The 18,526-nt window shown below is 40.9% G+C and overlaps 1 protein-coding gene across 2 annotated transcripts in view; it reads right to left on the bottom strand.

Moving 5' to 3' along the window:
• Nucleotides 1-18,526, bottom strand: part of RAPGEF5 (Rap guanine nucleotide exchange factor 5) — a 164,774-nt gene that overhangs the window by 104,358 nt on the left and 41,890 nt on the right. For both annotated transcript variants that reach the window (XM_037383646.1, XM_037383645.1), the window contains exon 7: nucleotides 12,466-12,514. In XM_037383646.1, coding sequence (XP_037239543.1) covers nucleotides 12,466-12,514 — 49 coding nt within the window. The remainder of the gene's footprint in view (nucleotides 1-12,465; nucleotides 12,515-18,526) is intronic.

The following is an 18,526-nucleotide window of genomic DNA, read 5'->3' as shown; positions in this document are numbered from 1 at the left end:
CCTTAAATATATTTTCTTGGTTTCTGTATGAAAAGTTTACTACATATTTTGCCTATGAAATACAAAAAAAACCCCACATTAATTTCTTAGAGTATTTCTGTGTATTCAGAAACTTATGTTACTGGGGATCACCACACACACATAAGAAACCAATTTCTATACACTGCGTGCCTCCTATTACAACTCACAGGCACCCCTTGAAGTGGCCCAGGCGCTGCCCTCATGGGCTTTTGTGCATGCAATAAAAGGTGTGTCATAAAATATAAGAATTCAAGGATAACTTCCCACTCACTGTCGGTTCGCCATCTATTTCTTAATAAAAAGGCTTGATGTTGCAAATTCAACCATAGGAAAAGTGACCGGAAGGTTAGGGTGGGATGGGAAAGATTTCCCAGGCAAGTGTTGATTCTGGGACAGTTCCCTAAAAATGTAACATGTACGTACAAAAAAGTTGTGAACTTTGGAGCTGGGCCAAACCCTTTCTTCTCCGCCAGCATAAACCCAGCCTTGCTCCCTGGTGCAAATACCCCAGCAGGTCTTACAAAGTAGCAACACCAGGGAAAGGCAAAGGTGGTTTACCTTGATCTATAGGTATCTGTTTGATATTATGTTTGGGTTCATGCTTGAGACCCAAGACAGGAAAAAAATACAAACAAAGATAGAGGGACCAATCCCCTTTTCTATATGCAGCATTTCTCCTCCTTTGGAGGTCACCATGAATGGAAGAAAAAGATGTTAAATGAGCATTAGCTTGCTAATATGCAGTTCAAATGTGTCCATTTGCAAATTAGCCTAGGGAATTCAGGATGTTGATTTTTTATGGTCACTTAAGGATCACAAGGGCCAGCATCTGATCTGAGTTCCTTGTGTCCCCAGGGACCAGAGCTAAGATTTTGCTAGCAGATTCTTCGATAAAGTAATGTTGGAACAGAGAATTCTTGCGGGGGAGAGCCTTGTCCTTTAGTAATCCCATTTCAGCTCATTAAATCAGCAGAAAAAATAACAAAGAAATAAGAAACAGAAGTAAATCAGTTTATACTAGCTACCTCAGCAGAATCAGCCATCGCATGGCATTGTGAAGGGAAAGGGAACGTAACCATCACTCTCACGCTGGAACCGAGCACATCCTTTCTGTCACCATTACCGACTGAGAGCACTCCCCCACTTTTACTGCCACACCACAAAGTTTAATGTAGATTTAAGGCATTGGAAGGGACTTGTCTTCCTCAGCAGCACAAAGCATTACAGGCACGTCAAAGGGCTCACCTTAGCTAGACAGCCTGGCATGCAGGGAGGGTCACATCAGCCACCCGCAGCAGTATGGACCTTCTCCTGGCTATGGAAGAACCCTGCCAAGGGCTACTCACAGACCTGTGCCTCCACGATACGCTCTTCTGTATGCCCCCAGACTTGAGGATAAATTAATTATGTTTGCTGAGTAAGATTTTAAATACACATTATTTCATTTCAATACTTTGTCTTATTCAACGCAGAAGAATCTTTCAACCCAACTGAAAGTGGAAAGGACAGTTAAAAAAAAAAATAATCCACACATAAACCAACTCCTGGAACCCGTGGCATTGCAATCTTCCCAGAGGCTTTGCTGTATTGTGTTTTCTTCCTTTTCTATAAATGAAGTTTCTTCTTTCTACCCCTTCTGGCTGCAGAGATAACCTTCACAACACAAACCAAGGCACTAGCGTCATTCTGCTGCTGCAGCCAGCCAGACTGGAACAATAACAGCAGCAAAGGTGTGAACTTCCTCCCTTTGGCTTAATAGGGTGTTAACTTTGAAAGCTAATTATTTAAATGTTTGAGAGAGGACTGCCATCACAGTTAACCATTTTGCTGCTGAACAGCAGACAGGAACATCTGTCCACCCGTAAGCAACTCACTCTAGGTAGCACCCACATGGTCATTCCAGGACAGAAAGCCAGCTTAGCTCTTCATCACTGCTGGCTGTCCCACACCTCCTGTACTTACTAGTCCCTCTCCGTACTACCATCAACCATTTGGAGTTGGTGAATTGGCAAAGTATTACTTTTAACCTGGCTCAGTTTGATGATCTGGTTGTGAACAAAGCCCCCCAGCATCAGGCAGGGCAGGGGACAGGACAACCTGCAAGCCAGCACTGCTGCCAGACCCCTCGTGCCACACAACTCCAACTCCAGCCCTCGAGCTTGCTGTGAAGTCCAGCTGTGGGGACCAGGGCTGCCTGCCTTTTTGGGGACAGGGAACCCATAAACGTCGCCCTCGGCAGTCACGCAGTTTACCTCTGCAGTGCCCTAGGCTGCTCCCAAGGCTGAACTTGCCTCACAGGCTGCAAACCCTCAGGCATCGCCCTGGGAGCAGCCCAAGGGTGCAGGGACCCCAGGTGCACAAACACGCCCGGCTCGCCCCCACAGCCTGAGCGGGAGCTGGATGAGTTCACCGGCCCCACGGGCAGCTCTGCTTGCCACAGAAAGCTCGGTCACGCCTCGGGTTACGTCCCTCATGTTTTCAGATGTTGAAACCCTTCATTTCAAATGAGAATGTTAATTTATTATTTAGTGTTCTTTAACCTGCTAACATCCTAGAACACCAAAACACTCTGCCCTTTGTAAGATTTCAATCCTTTCAGTACTGTATGATCAAAATTCATATATGCATCTCTTTTTCCTAGCCGGTAAGCAAAAGGCACCTACGTGCCCTCTACAGATAGGAGACACACACCACCATGGAACTGGTAGAGACCACTTCTGAACAGAACAACTTTGTTTGTTTGACAAGCCAACAGATTTTCACTGTCTTATCCCTCCTAGATGGTTATAGCCTGTTTTTTCTGTCCCTGTCAAAGTATCGCTGTTGAAAAGACCTCAGGAATCTGCAATAACATTCCCCAGGGTAAGCCTCCAGTGCTCTGAATTGCCAGCAGCCTGCACCAATTGATTTATCATCAGCTGCTGGGAAGCTCACAACTTTTAGCATTCTCATATCCCAAATTTTTTGAGAGGCATGTTTCTTTTCTTTTTCCAAATGAAGTTGCTAGTGTAAAGCTTTTCAGAAACAAAGAGCAAAAAAACCATGTCATTCTAAGCTAATTTCATGATTTTTGAAAACTTTATTGTTATTTTGAATATCCGTCGTTATTCTTTGTGGAGGACATACAGCAAGCCTTAGTTACAGCTGGTTACTATGGCACCTCTGAGCTGTTTGACAGTGTTAAAATGTTTGCTGATGCTTATTAATTTATCAGAGTGGGAAAAAAAATGAATAGCTAGCTCATCCTGATACCGCTGGGGAAACTAAAAGCCAGATCCTCTAGGTTATGTAAGGCACTAGCGCTGAGCAGTGGAAAGGAAGATGAGCAGCAAGTAAATGCTTTACAAACCTCAGATTTGGGGACCATTTTAAGCCAGACCAGGTCCTCGTGCATACTCCTGTATTTTCCAAGTCCATTTTCCAAATTAAAGGGGGAAAACCAACACACTGAATACCTCTGAAATCCCCCAAATCTGCATATAACAGACAGCAATAATCCCAGGAATAAAACCCTCAAACTGAGAATTGGTTCCTTATTTACCGTGAAACTGTAATCTTTTCCCAGAAATTACTGAAAAGAGAAAGCTTTTTAAGCTCATCCTTAACATGTTCCCTTTTATTAGCAATAAAAAAATTGCCTTTGAGCTTTCTCATTCCTTCCCACTATTTCTGCATATATATATGCAAATTACTGTACAGATTTTCCTTCGCTGAGTACACTACGTATCTCTGAAACAGTTGGCAGACCCCTGGGGGAGTGTTGCCCAGACAGCTGTGCAATCAGCTGAGTAAATCAGCTAATTAAAGAAACAAAGAAAATGCAAAAATTATTAAAGACAGACTCTTGCTTACAGCATTATTCAGCACCTCTGTATCTAAAAAAGCACAGCAAGCATGGGATGGAATAAAGGTGCTTGTAAATTGGGGAACAAATTATTGCACAAGTGACAATGATGCCGTTTTCTCTCAAACATTAATCTGGGATTCGTGATATTTATGCTTTGTAGTTTAAATCAATTTAATATAAATTACTCCATCATTTCATTTCATTTCATTTTAAAATTACAAAACCGTGAAATGTAATGTTGGTTTCATAACTGATTTCTGTATGTAAAAAATGGTCATTAACTTCAGCTTGACCTTAGGTGTAGAACTAATATTGAATTTGCACAGAGGCTACTCATTATGCTGGTCTAGTTTCCACACAGAAAAATAAGTTCCCAAGGGTCCTAGTGCTACAAGCCATTTCTCAGATCTCAAATAGGAAACAGGGCTCCCAAAAATGATGCAAAAACATTTCCTCTCATTGCAGAGTTTATCAAAAGGAACAGATAACGGCAAGGGTAGGAATCTGCAATCTAAACAGAGCAAAGCCAGTGTGGTAAGAAAGGAGGCTGACCCATTTAGACTTGGTCTTGCTGATCCACACACCATTAAGGCGCTGTTCCTTTCCGCTGCATCTGAATGACCACAGGAAAGACAAGCCTCAGCTCTAACGAGCCACGGGCTTGCCTCTGCTATATAGCCGGTGTAAAGTAAAAACGAGTGGACCACGTAAAGCCACCGGTATTTCCCAACTAAGTCAGATTACAGCCAGGAGCCTTTGCTGCTGTTCTTTTCACTTTACCGTACAACTGGTTTTACTAGGAAGTTCTGTTGATTTTATTTATCAGAACTGAAGCTTTTCCTATGGGTTCGAAGGCCCGCATGTCATCCAAGGTGGTAATGCATTAGAAGAACATAATTTTAAAACAACTCTGCCTAAACAAGGGAGGCATTTTTTAATAGGTAATCAACTACTGTCCATCCATGTGGCCGGGGGAGGTTTGGTTTTCAATGCCTGGCACTTTGTCATACATACAAAGGAAACCCTACATCTGACACCCACTTTGTGAACATAGGAACTCACAGAATTTTTTTATCACAGAGGAAAAAAAAGCGGAAAACGAGTGGCAAACACTGTAGGATTACTACAGGAACAGGCAAAGGCACTGTTCTTTGCAGCAGTAGCAGCCCAAGGAAAACCATTCAATGGCTGAATAGAAAGCTTTAACTTTTACCCCTTGCTTTTAGACGTTCATTCTCACATGCATGATATTTAAAATTTTCAAAAATCAAGTAGCAGTGTTGCCTGAGGTGTTGGAGGTGTGGAGAAGAGCCCATTACATGATCAGCAGGCATGAGGAGAATGATTGCTGGGAACTGATCAAACGAGGAGGTAAGGGCAGTAGCTGAGCAGGCTGGTGCAAAGCAAAACTCTGCTCTCTATTCCATGGAAACATCCTCCAGGCACGGCCAGGAAGGGAGCAGGAAATAAAGAGGACTCTGAATAAATAAAATTCTGTGAGCTTTCTGTAAATGCCTCTCCCAAAACACTGGAAACAAAACATTCACCTGGGAATTGGTCTTTCGCACAACTGCTGTCTTTCCGACCTTATGGTGCAATCCCTTTTTGCATATGTGCAAAATATCTGTCACCTACACAGCTATTCAGCATTGCTCATTTCTTTGGTGTGGCTCACAAATCACACAGAAAGTCTAAAAAGTTCTGCAACAACTGCAAAAAACAGACCATAAACTGCCAAACCCCCTCTCAGTGCAATTCCCTCCAGAGAACTCTCTGGACCTCTTTTCCTTCTTTTTCCAAGACTGGGTCCATTCTGCTTTACATCAGCTGTTGAACAGACAAAGGCTGGTGAGTGTAACTGCACAGAACGTTCACGGATGCTGTCCAGGGCACTTCCCACCCCCAGCATTGCCCAGGGTAGTCACAAAGCGGCTGGTCACTGCTTGAGACACGGCACAGCAGAGGGGGGTGGGGTGGGGTGGGGTGTGTGTGTGTGTGTGTGTGTGTCTGTGTGTGTCTCTGTGTGTGTGTGTGTGTCACACAGTGTTCCTGACCAGCCACCACAATGAGCACCATGTGCCAGGGCCACAAGGCATCAGGTCCTACCCTTCTGAAGCGCTGCTGGTTTCTTCGTATGCCTGATCTCAGGAGTAATGCAAGAATCCCACGGGATGCAACAAGACATTGGCCCTGAGGGGTTAGCACACCCTTCAATAAGGCATAAAATGTTTAAAAAGGATCACTTAAAGAAGTCAACAGGATTATGTCCCTTCCTTCAAGGCACGAAATCCTTAAAGCACAGTTAACTTTTAAAATATTCCTAGCCATGTTCGAGGTGCAACTTTTATTTTGAACCACATTTCAATGCACAGAGGAAAAGTAAAGATAAAGTTACCAAGTTCTATCAGGAGCATGACACTCCTGCACCTTTACTTTGAGTGGTGATTTCTCCAGGATGAATGCTATTAGTAACACTTGCAGAAGAACTCTTTATTCCACACATTTTGATAAGTTCAACCCTTGCTTTAAAGAAGTGGATGCTTGAAGGAATTGAAAGTTATAATGAAATAATGTCTTACTTAAGTAAATAAACCCACTGAAAAGAGACATAAGGGGACAAGACAAGCAGTAAGATCCTACTGATACTAACCTTTTCCCACCCTTCAAACTTTCTCAATCTTTCCACAAGGGACAATGCACATCTCTCTGGCACAGGACTACCACTTTATTCTGTGAACAGGAGAATGTTTTTTCATCCCGCTTTATGCCCTTTTTTCAGTGGCATAAAATAAGTGCACATTTTACACCATAGATACTGTAAATCTGCTTGTTTACAAAACCTATAAATTCAAAGGTTACTTAATATGTTTGAGATTTAAACACAATGCTGAACTGTTCTGTTCTTGAATGACCTCATGTATTTGTAACCTGATTTTTCAAGTATGTGTACAAATCTAATTCAAATTCACAATGATTTCCATTGTCTATATAACAAGTCTGTTCTACAAGTAAATAAAACTAATGACATAACACAGGACATTCATATAGCACCAAATGACAAAGTTTTTGCTAATTACCGTGGAGTAAAGTTGCCAAGAAGTCTCTCAAGGATCTGTGCTACTTGGGGAAAAGGGCTGAATGGTAAAGATGCAGTTTCCTGAGTTAACTAAGCTGATAAAAGAGCTTACTGCTGCCAAAAGTGTCTTACTGGGCTCCTTCCCACAGCCCTCCACCTCCCCACCCTGATAAGAAGCTTCTCACAGGGGTATGACAGAGGTGCACAAAATCCTGAACAGTATGGTGATGAACTGGGAATGGAAAATTCACCATTTTCCGCAACCAAAGAGCTATGTCACAACAGAGTAAGGGTCGTGGTGAATGTGTTTAAAATAAAAAAAAACCCAGAAAAAATATGCTTTCACATAGCACACACCTGAATTGTGGGACTCGATGCCAGAAAAGGTGATGAAGGTCAGGAGCATAAGCAGGCTCAAAAAGTATCTTGATAAATTAACGGAGAAAAGGTCCACTAAGGGCTACCTAACACGACAGTGTGGGTATAGCAAAATCCCTCTAGCACAGACTGGTAGACGCTGAGTATATACATCAGAAGGAGAACTGTACTTGCTCTGTTTCTCTGCTCTGAGCATCCCCTACTTATCACTCAAAGTAGGATCGGAGCTGGATGGACTTCTGACCTGACCCAGCCTCGCTGTTCTCATGTTTTTAACCAGGATGACATTGCCTGGAGTGTGTTCGAATCAAGTCACACAGTCAGCTCTGACAGCAGTGCTGTCGAGGTGGTGCACAGGCTGGGAAAAGGAATAGCTGTTCACAGCTGGCTTTTTATTCATGTCCACAAAGCTCAAGCCCCAGTGACTGCTTCATATTGAATCATCCGTCCCAAAATAAAAGTACTGAGCAAATCACATAGGCAGTTAAGTCCCGAGAGAATCAATACAAAAGAAAAGGGGAAGAGTGGATATGCATACATATATGTCAGAATAGGGTGGAGGTAATCCAGAGGATCTCAAATATAACGTTAATACATTGCAAAAGCCATATTATAAACAAAATGTAAATAACCCTTCAAAAAAAAATATCAGCAGAGCTTGTCAATTTAAGAACGGCATGACTAAAAAGTATCTAACTATATTGTGGACATCTGAGTACCATTCTTAAGAGGGAGCAAAACAACAAAGTGCTGGGGCTTTTGTGGCTGCCCTGCCCTTCTCAGTGGAGGGAGAAGCACCCCCAGCCCGGTCGCTTGCCGCTCCAGCAAGCTTGGAGAGAAGCTGCAGTTGCCCTCTTTCTACCTCATCAATACTCTGTCAACTGTTATCTTAATTAGCCTCTGTATACAGAAACACAAGGACCAGAGCCGTGCTCTTACTAATGGCCCTTTGCGCGAATGAAGTTACAGAAATTCCTTTAGATATAAAGTTAAAGGAATTTACTGGGTGATGTCATAGGATGCAGCTATGTTCATGTACAGAAATGCAAGGCATCTTGTTTGTGGATGGGATTAACACCAGTTCCTGACAGATTTTGATCAGTTCAGAGGTACCTGTGTAGCTACGCCACCAGCTAAAGCCTCCAGCCTTAGGCTATTTGCTGCTTTTTATCCTTGTTTTAGCTACCATCTCTAACACATAGGAAACGTGTCATGAGTCATGACAAGCAATTGAGATAAATGCCAATCCTTGTAAACCTTCAGATGAGAGGCTGCTTTTCTGTTCTGTTTCAGCACACTTGCAAAAGCCAGCCAGATATAAACACAATTCTAATGCCAAGTGCCTACAATTAAAAACAAAGTTCTCTTCTTCTGCTCCAGTTATTTGCTTCCCCAAGACCTTTTTTTACCAAGCCAAGGAAGAAGCATTTAATCTATTTATTTCTAAGGTTAAGCAAGAACAATGTTAATGCATTTTTATAAGCCACAGAGAAGCGCGCAAGCTCATTTCCTCCTCTTAGGTCACCTTTCTCATGAGACCTTTATTCTAATGAAATATAAATGCGCTTTCTAGTCAACAGTGTTACTGAAGGTCCACCAAAACTTCAGGATTACAGGCATTAATTTTATCCATTTTTTATTTGCAAAAAAACCTAAAAATACTGAGCTCCCTCTGCATGAGGGCTCTCAAGTACCTCTCTGTTGGCTTATGCCTTGCTCTTGGAGTGGTATACCTGTGGTACACATCTGAAATACAAAAAAAGAGCTTTGTTCTACAGAATTTTTTCTTTTTTGGGGTTCTTCACTTGTCCTTGAGCCATCTGTCAGTTTTATGTGTTTCTCCTATTCTTCCACCCCACAATAAAAACAGAAGAACACCTCTTGGGCAAAGGCATTCTCACACACACACTACTGACTTTTTGTTTTCTGGTAGCTGACATTCTGCATCAAGTCAGATCCTGTACTAGCAAGAATTTGATACTCTGCCCTACCCCATAGTAGGCTCAGATCCCTGCTTTGGTTTTCAAAGCATTTTGTAAGTAGATAGCAACGTCTAAATCTCCAAAGCAACCATTCTGGCCCAAGAACTGAAATAGTAATTACTACTTCTCATATCCATACACTAGGTAGCAAACCCACGCTTCATTTAAACAAAAATAAAGTGTTTCACCCGGTAACAAAAGGCAATGTTTTCCCCCTCCAAGCATAGAAAACTTCTCTAGTTGGACCCTCTTCACCTCTTGCAGAGGGAGCTATGGTGTTTGTGTGATTGTATAGCATTTTCCACGCAATGCAACCCAGTTATTAATACAACAGCTCTAGACAAGTAATATTAAAGCTTTAATCAGCCAGTTTTTCTAGTACAATTAAATCACTGTGAAGTGCCTCTCTAAGGACAGAGATATATCCAGAAATTAAAGTAATCCAGGAACAAATTATACAGTCCTTCCATTAAGCAAAAATACTCTTTTTTTTTTTTTTTTTTCCCCCCTCTTAGTGGTAGTACTAACCAGTTATCTAGAGGAAATATTTTGAAACACTGTAATTTAAAAACCACCAAACCATCAAAAACAGTACAGGAACCTCTGCACAATAGCTTTGGCTTTTGGGCTGCCAATTCCTAGGAAAGCTTTTGGTTAATGAACCAATTAGCCACTGCAGGCAGGTTTCAGCCAGCAGGTTAGGACCATGCCCATCATCAGTGCTCGCCACTCATGAATCCCAGGGCGGATGAGCCAGGCGCTCAGGCCATTCATACCAGCCTGGAAGCCACCCAGGGCAGCAAGCCCAATCTATTTCTGCCAAAATAAACTCTTTGCCTGATCTTTGTTGGTTTATTTCCTGTAATTATATGGAGTCTTGGAGAAGGTTAGAAGAACAATATCTTTGAAAGCTACTGTGGTTTTTAGCTCCAGAAGCGCTTTCTCAGAAATAAGCTTCACTTCACCAGGCACAGCATACCATAGCTTGATTGCTAACAGTAACTGCTACGCTGTGAATTTAACCATCAGCAATAAAGCAAAAAAGCATAATCAACCACCCTAATTTACTCTGCTCCTACTGTACTAAAGGCATTAACTTAAATTAGACCTTACAGTTATGCTTGATCATGTACCCATTCTTACAGCCATCCAAGATGAGGCATAAAGAAATGCAAATTCCAGCACAAGCATGCACTAGTTAAACTTTCTAAAGAGGTATCTTTTGTTCAGATCTAAACCCATATTGTAAGTGTTTACATTAATTTATTAGGAAAGCCAGGTCAGCGCTTGAAAGGTCTATATAGGGAGCTTTGTTTATTTAAGGCTGTGCGTTTTACCTAAAATACGTCTACCTTCTCAGTGTGGGTTGCAATTACACTAGTATAAAGGACACTGCAAGAGCTATACTCCTTTGCAATTTTCATCTCCTGCAGCTCATTCCTTATCCAACTCCCACCCCATTTTCTACTGACAACCATTATGTAGCCATCCTCCAAAAGGAAGTGAGAGGGCAACTCAGGTTGAAATCAACTCTTTTGGGGAATGGAGTTCTCATTTATTGCCAGTAGCAGTAGTAATATTTGCCAACACAACTGCTGAGAAGCAGGGAAAGAGATTTCTTAGAAACCTATAAGCACTAAATGAAAAGGTACATGGCACCATACTCTTAGCCCATTTTACAACAAAACAAAAGGTTACCTTGAGCCTTTCTTTAAAACAGTCTGGGTTTCTCTGCACTGAAGCAGAGCAGAAGCATTTCCATGTTCAGCCATTATAATTCAGGTGGGACTGGGGTGATACCAGGTAAGGGCAAGCAGCTGAGGGGTGTTAACTTTGTAAACTACCATAGTAGTTTCAGAAGCAAAGCTATTACACAGAAACAATTTAGGTCTGAATTCACATTTAGACTTGTGTTTATTTTCTGCAGATCTACATTTACAGATGACTGTGGATATAACCTATGGGTACTTCTATTTCCAGCCAAAAATGAATTAAACCATGTCTAGAATATTTTTGTAAAACTGACATTTTCACAAGGAAATATTTGCAGGTATGCCAGCTACATCTTCCTGATGCCTCCAGTTTAAGATAGCATGTTGTGTATAACGACTTTGTGCTGTACAGGTAAGCCACAGATAGAGGAGACACAGATATTACAACACAGTATTATTAACAGGTCAGAAAATAGCTAAAAAGGTGCAAGATCCACAGTCTTAAATTCTAGCAAAATCACTGAAGATCATAAGAGATGCTCAGTGCAAATGCTCCCAAAGACCTCAATGGCTTCAGGAACACACCAATGATTTAAGGCAACTCCCCTCTGTTTTACTCTAGAAATATATTCAACTCTCATTTTACCACATGCCATTTGCCCTTACTGCAGATAACTGCACCGTACATGAAGACACCAGAGAGTTAACCCTGTATAGAGTCAGGTCTGACCAAGAAGGTTTTGCCAGTCCCCATGCAGTGCCTAGAAAACACAGCTCAGCAATGCCGATACCTTCTGAAAGTGGCTGTGCTACCAAACCCCGACAGAGCTGACCTGACTAGGTATTTCAGTGCCTCTGCACTGTATCACCAGCATTTGCTGTAAATGTTTATGTCAGAAACTTTCAGTTATCCATTTGCTTTTCTCCTTCTACTACCCTGATAACTGAGACTTGCTTTTACAGCCATAGGGATGTATAGACAAGTCTTCAGGAAAGAACACTTTCATGCATGATGTTGTCCTTTTGCTTTAGCATAAAGAAATACACCTGACTGGGCAGGCAAAACAGGGAAAATGGCAGGAGATACTGGTCCATAAAAGGAAACACAGGAAAATTATCAACTTATTTGTCTTAAATGTAAGTCACATAAAGACACAATCTTCTTTTATAAAGCGCAAGCCCTGAGAAAATAGTGAATTTGGCCAGAAAGAGAACCCAGTTCACATTCAACTGTAACACTCCGATTTTATCAGCTAGGTCATTAGATGTGATGATCTAGGGGAAGAGAAGCTAGACTGTAATTACATTGTGCTATATACACGGATTCTCCAGTGAGAGAGGAACACGATCCACTGTCTTTGCTTCCCCGTGTTAGTAAAATGGCAATGGCAGTTCAAATCCTTCAATAAATTACAAAAGGGAACAGTGTTACAAAACCTGCTGACTCACCTGACTTCCTTGCTTTTAAGGCAATGACAGCAGCCAGTTCTCTCTGTACCTAAAATATCAGGAAAGAAAAGGATGGTTATAGTTACTAGCACAGTTGAACAAAACAAAAATGTAACACTGGTAAGATGCTGGTTATCAATCATTTGGAGCAGTCAACTGCACATGGAATTATGCAGGTACTTGGTTTTGAAACTACAGACACTTTTCTTAGCAAATCTATTTCCTCTTCAGCTGGGAATTCTGTGATAACTATTTTTTTTAACTTTAATTTCATGTAAATACTGCACATTCTTTAGGGAGCGGGCAATTCAGCAGCCTGACCTGTAATTTATTTGCACAGCATACCTCTTTACCTCTTGCCACAAGCACACACTTGAAGCTTCTTCCTTTCCTGGTTAAATGTTTGTTTTGCCTCTGCTGAGCACACTGTAACGTTGGATTTATTGTGTGACATTTGCTTTTTGGAGCTTTCAGAAAAAAACAACCTCTCCTAACAGCATGGCTGAGCATTTCAGGAGCAATTTAGCTTGAGATGAACACGCAGAAGTAAGATCTACATGATTTCCTGGTTTATAGGCTACAGCCAGGTAGTAGCCAGCTCCCTTCCTTAGCCTCTTGTCTCTGCATTCTTCGTATTTTCCCTATAATCTCTGCATAAACTGTCCCTTTAGCCAGCTCAACTCTACATCTACTTCTCTCCATAGGTCAGTTCCTTTCTCTATCAGTAAAATTCTGTATTCTGCATTATTTTTATGCTTCATTCGTTCTCACTGCCATCGTCCATCCCATTGCGGCTGCTTTAAATGGCCTGCACTGAACCTACAACACCCTAGACACTCTCTCCTGCATACACCTCAGATCTTCCCTTCCTCTACCCCATCCACGCTCTCAGACTCTTCTGTTCACCTCCCACCTTCTTCCAGTTTCCCTCATTTTCCCAAGATAGCCTGTCTTTAGTATTAAAAAAATTATGGGACATTCAACTATTTTTCTAGGGATTATCTTACCTCTCTGTACAGTCTCCTGCAGTGCATACTAGCCATCTCGTCCTAACAGAACCTGGCAAAGTTCAAGACCATTATGCAGTGGGAGTTTTGACATCCAGTTTCTGAGAGCATGTGAAACTTAAAACGTCATTCACAAGACGTGTGGTATGATCAGAGTAAGGCACAAAGCCCATGAAGGATCCCTGAAGTAATACAATTACTAACAACTGTCAACATGTCACTCCCGCAGCTCTGAAGAAAAGTTTAGAAGTGTGAAACAAGAATAGTTAACGTTACATTGGTCTGAGCAGAAAGACAGACAAAATCACCCGGGACATCTCAGTACAATGGTAACTTCAGCATCCACTGATGAGATACTCAGCAGCCACGCAGCAGTATGATCTACTGTGGCAGAAGGCAGTCATACCAGAGACCACATCCTTCCTCTCCTTGCATCCTTCCTTCCCTTGTGTCAAAGGACCAGGAAGTTTTTTTGTCCTTGCAAGGTAAAAGGATCTTTTCTACTCCTTGATGCTGCCCCACTGAGAGGGACAGAGTTTTCTGCCACTCCAAGGGTGAAAATATGAAGCTAGTGCCACAGATTTCTTAAATGTCGTCCTGTTTCCAGCACAATTGTGCACGCTGGCAGTATTGCCTTCCCTTCCTTCCTTCCTTCCTTCCTGTACACTCATTCCCATGTCTGGAGAACCGTTAATCATGATTAATGTAAGCATAAACTGCAAGTAAAACGGGAAAGAACATTTCTTCTGTGGAAAAACAACTTCTGTGCATGCTTGCTTGCAGTAATATACACTAGTAATAATACATACAAGCTATCCAGAGTCAGAGTGGGGTTTTCAATGAAAGCCCAAGTTGTTTCTGAATAACACCACCACCAATTCCCTAAACTGCTCAGATCCTCTCCCTTCATTAAACTCAGCAGGAGGTACCAGTGTCGATGTCTTCATCCTGGTCTATTCTCACAGGTTACTGACAGTAAAAAACAGTGCACTGCTGTCTCACCTTTATTTTTTAGCATTTAATAAATACGTTATCTTAAGATTAGCCTTAGGAGACATTACAATCTGCAACAGTTATAAACATACCAATTAACCCAATCAAACAATTGAAAAATGCAAATCTCTCCATAAGTGTCCAGAAACCCCACCTTTTCAGAAGAAAAGACAGCAAGCAGCATTGTGGCATCCTACAGTTATATTTGCAGTATTACATTTGCTTATATGGTGGCACTTTTCAAGTTTGAAAGACAATGCTAACATCACAGGCAATAAAAAGGTTGGGTTTCAGTATTTTGTCTATGTTATGCAAAGTATCTCATTGTTTGCTGTGTGCCAGGAACACAGCTGGTGTATTACTTAATCTGAGCAAAAACCTTCAGTTAAAGCAGGAGAAAAAGATGTTCCTCTAGTCTTAATGTTAAGCAAATGTTCCTTCATCAAAGGGTTTAATCCTGACAGCCTGAGCTCCCTCTCGTAGGACTCATGCAAATCACAAAGAATTGGTATTGCTGAGCATCCTTCTGGATTTGCCTGGTGTCCTTAGATTTCATAATCTATGTGCTTTTGTCTATTTTAGCATAAACGCACTTGACGTCTCTGCTGGACATGTAATTCCTATGCATCATGACATCAATGGAAATCCATGTACAACATTCATTCCGCACTGCACACAAGCTACATAACATAATATCGTACTTCTTCCTAATGGGATTCCAGTTACTGCCTGTTTGACAATATTGATAGTTGCGTATCACATTGAAGATAATAATGTGGGCTCAAAGTAAAACACACATTCAGACAAGATCTATGTTTACCATATAGAGATATTAAATACAAAAAATTAGTTTATATGTATAGCTTTTAGCTACAATGCTAACACTCTCTAAATAAGCGTTACATTTTGAGCAGCATTGCAGATGTCAAAACTGATTCCGTTTAAAGGCCAGCTTACCACACAGTATTTACAGAAATATTATGAAAATTTGAAAAAGAACATTCTGAGTAAGCATTGTTGGCATGTTACCACATCTTAATCAGTTTTCTTTTTTCAATATGAAAGAGCAAGAGTATTCATACAGAGTGGAACCTGTGTATACTTCTTCTTGATTAAATACAAATGGAATATTTATATGATGAATCTTCTCATCTTCAAAGGGAAGAGGTAGAGATTTTTCAAAAGTAACTACTGTTACTACTGTTCTTTTCTTGTCTACAACTACTACAACCACTGTTCTTTTCTTATCCATGAATCTGGTCATTTTATCACAGAAGGCATAGTTGTGCACCTAGTAGATGGCACGTACCACCCAAACTTTTTGCCTTCTGTCTTTTTTCTGCCTATAGTAGTATTTTGTGAAACAGTATTCTAGATGTCAATGTGCCAAACAGGACTTCATATCTAGAGGCAAAATGTCAATCCTTACAGAATCTCAAAATGAAATCCTGTACCAGAAAGCTCTAAACAGCAAGGTTCTGCAAAAGAAGAGCCTTCACATTTTTGCATCTCAAGTAACGGTAAGTTGATGGACTCTAAATAAACATAGTATTGGCTGACATCTTAAAGTACCAAAAAACTGTATTTCCCAGATACACTACATTAACATCCTGATATTCTCTTCTGTCCCATCACAAGGTAAAGTAAGAGCTTTGCAGTGGAAACACTCATCAGCCATCCCATTGTGCTCTGGTTTTAGCAGGCAAGAGACTGAACACGAAGCTGCTTTTTGGGACATGACATGGGATGCATGACAGCTCTGGAATACTTCTTTAAACCTAGGGGTAATCATTGCATTTTCTTAAAAATTCATGATGAAAAAGATTATCTGATGTAAACATATTTCAAATGGCACTTTGCACTGCTTGCATGTCAGCTGGCTTTACAACTGACATTTGATGGTGTTGTCAGTGCCTCACTGTAACGGAGCATATGATATGAGCATATAATTCGATAGGCTCCATTCAGTTATCTTGACTGACTCTGCTTCTTCCATTGTAGAATAAAGCATAAAGAAAAAGTGAGACTCCCCCAGCAAGTTAGTTTCTTATCTTTTGTATCTGACTCTGCTCTTAAAAGAGGTGTATTCCATACATTATCCACAAATGAAGATGATAAAGAAACTTCTGAAATTTTTTCCCAGCTGCCCTTCTGACTTGGTATCACTCACCACAGCTATCGCTATTATCTTTACAATCTTCATAACCATTGTTTAAAAACAAGAGTGCATTTCCCTAACTAATCAGTTCCAGACTGGCTGAATTATCAAAAAAATAAATCACAAATTGTGCAGTGGATGTGAAAAGTGGAACTGTACAAAAGCAACAACACCTGGTAACAAAAAGAAGTAGGGAACAAGTCATAAGTGAAAGGCCAGCAAAAAAAAAAGTCAGGCTAAAGTAAAGAAAAAAGGAGAGAGAGAAGAATTCACCAAACTTGTACAGATGCCTATGTCTGTGCTAGTCACTCTATAACCTCTTCACAGAAGGTGCACACAGGACCAGTGGAGCCTAAGGTATGACTGTTTTTCCCTAAAGTATGACTTTTTTTCCCTAAAGTAGACTTTCAAAATTAATCATATATTTAGCATCCTAAAAGTGCCTGCTTCTGCTCCCTGGCTATAAGGAGCACCTGGGGAAGCTAGCTCAGATGTAGATGCCTGCCATATGGACACTTATATTTAGGTGAGGCGAGTTCCACCCTCTGCAACAGCAACAGCTTTTACAGAGTTACAGAAATATATAACTAGACCTTACGTGCATGCATGCCTACAGTTTTTCCTGTGCTTTTAGATGCTAAAACAGTGATTTGTATTTTAGGCACACAGATTCCTCCAGTGTTGCTTGGGCTAGATCTTCACAATCAGCTTAGGTTTGAAAATTAGGGAATTTAATCCCCCCAAAAAGAAATGCTGACACAGAAGCATCCTTCTGACCTGACACAGAATGTTTTATTCCATTACAAGAAAAGCAAAAAGAAAAGCAGAAGAGAAGATGGTACTATCACCACTGCTGGGATTTGAACGTCCAAACCTAGAAATACACAAAAAAGTCAACTCTAGCCTCTGACTGCCTTAGTGCTGGGTTGGAAGCAAGGGTTTTGGTTTTATTTTTCCACTTCTGAAACACTGGTCTGAAGAGTATTGTGAAAAGGATTTTGAATTAGAAGTTCTTCAAGGAATATTGGTTCGATTCTGCAGCAAATACATAAACATTCGGTGAGCCAAAAAGCAAGATAGTGTGAACATACTTCCAGTCATGGCTAATACCTTCACTTTGGGTTTCCAGGTTTTTTTCCATACAAATTCTGAAGCTGGCAGCAAAAATAAAATTGAGAACATGTATCCTGGTGTATCCAGCCCTCTGCTGAGTAGTGCAAGGTAAGGGCTGTTCATATTCCCTTGGGACACATGAAGGCTCTCCATAAATTCACAGTGAGTACTTTAGATCCCATTCAATTGTATAGAGGAAAACAATATTCTGGAGGAATAAGAGCGAGAAGTTCACATACAGATGCTAGTATTTGGAAGATGCTGCTCTGGTCTTATGTCTTTTCTCCAGGGATAGACTAGAAAATCATTATAAAAAGCCTGCACAGTTTTGTGGAAAATCAGAAAATGCAAGAGAAAATATCAGTATTTTTGGCAGTACCATGGCAATACATGGGTCTCAGGCCATCTGGAGATGCAACTGTCTGATTTTTCTTTAGCTAGAAAAATGGTTCATTTGAAAAAAACAACAACTGTCCATGTGCCCTGCTGCTGGAATCAGTCAGGATGCAGGTCAAAGGTTTGACCTTGTAAGCTAGATGTGAAGCACTTGGAACTCACTGTGAAATATTCACATATTTAAGGATAGGCATTTTACTCAAGTGTATCCTGCAACAGTTAGATCCAGTTGTTAATACTCAGAAAGTCACTTTATTTTGTTGAGTGCTGGTTTTTTCTTAACTGATGAAAAAACATTATTTTTCTGATTTTTAGAGATTAAGCTTTTGAGGGGTACTGGCAATGTTTTATAGCATTGGTAGTTTTGTGGATTTTTAAAAAGATACAACTTTGC

Source organism: Falco rusticolus, chromosome 4 (assembly GCF_015220075.1).
Source record: "Falco rusticolus isolate bFalRus1 chromosome 4, bFalRus1.pri, whole genome shotgun sequence".
NCBI lineage: Eukaryota > Metazoa > Chordata > Aves > Falconiformes > Falconidae > Falco > Falco rusticolus.
This window is presented reverse-complemented; position numbering and strand designations above follow the sequence as displayed.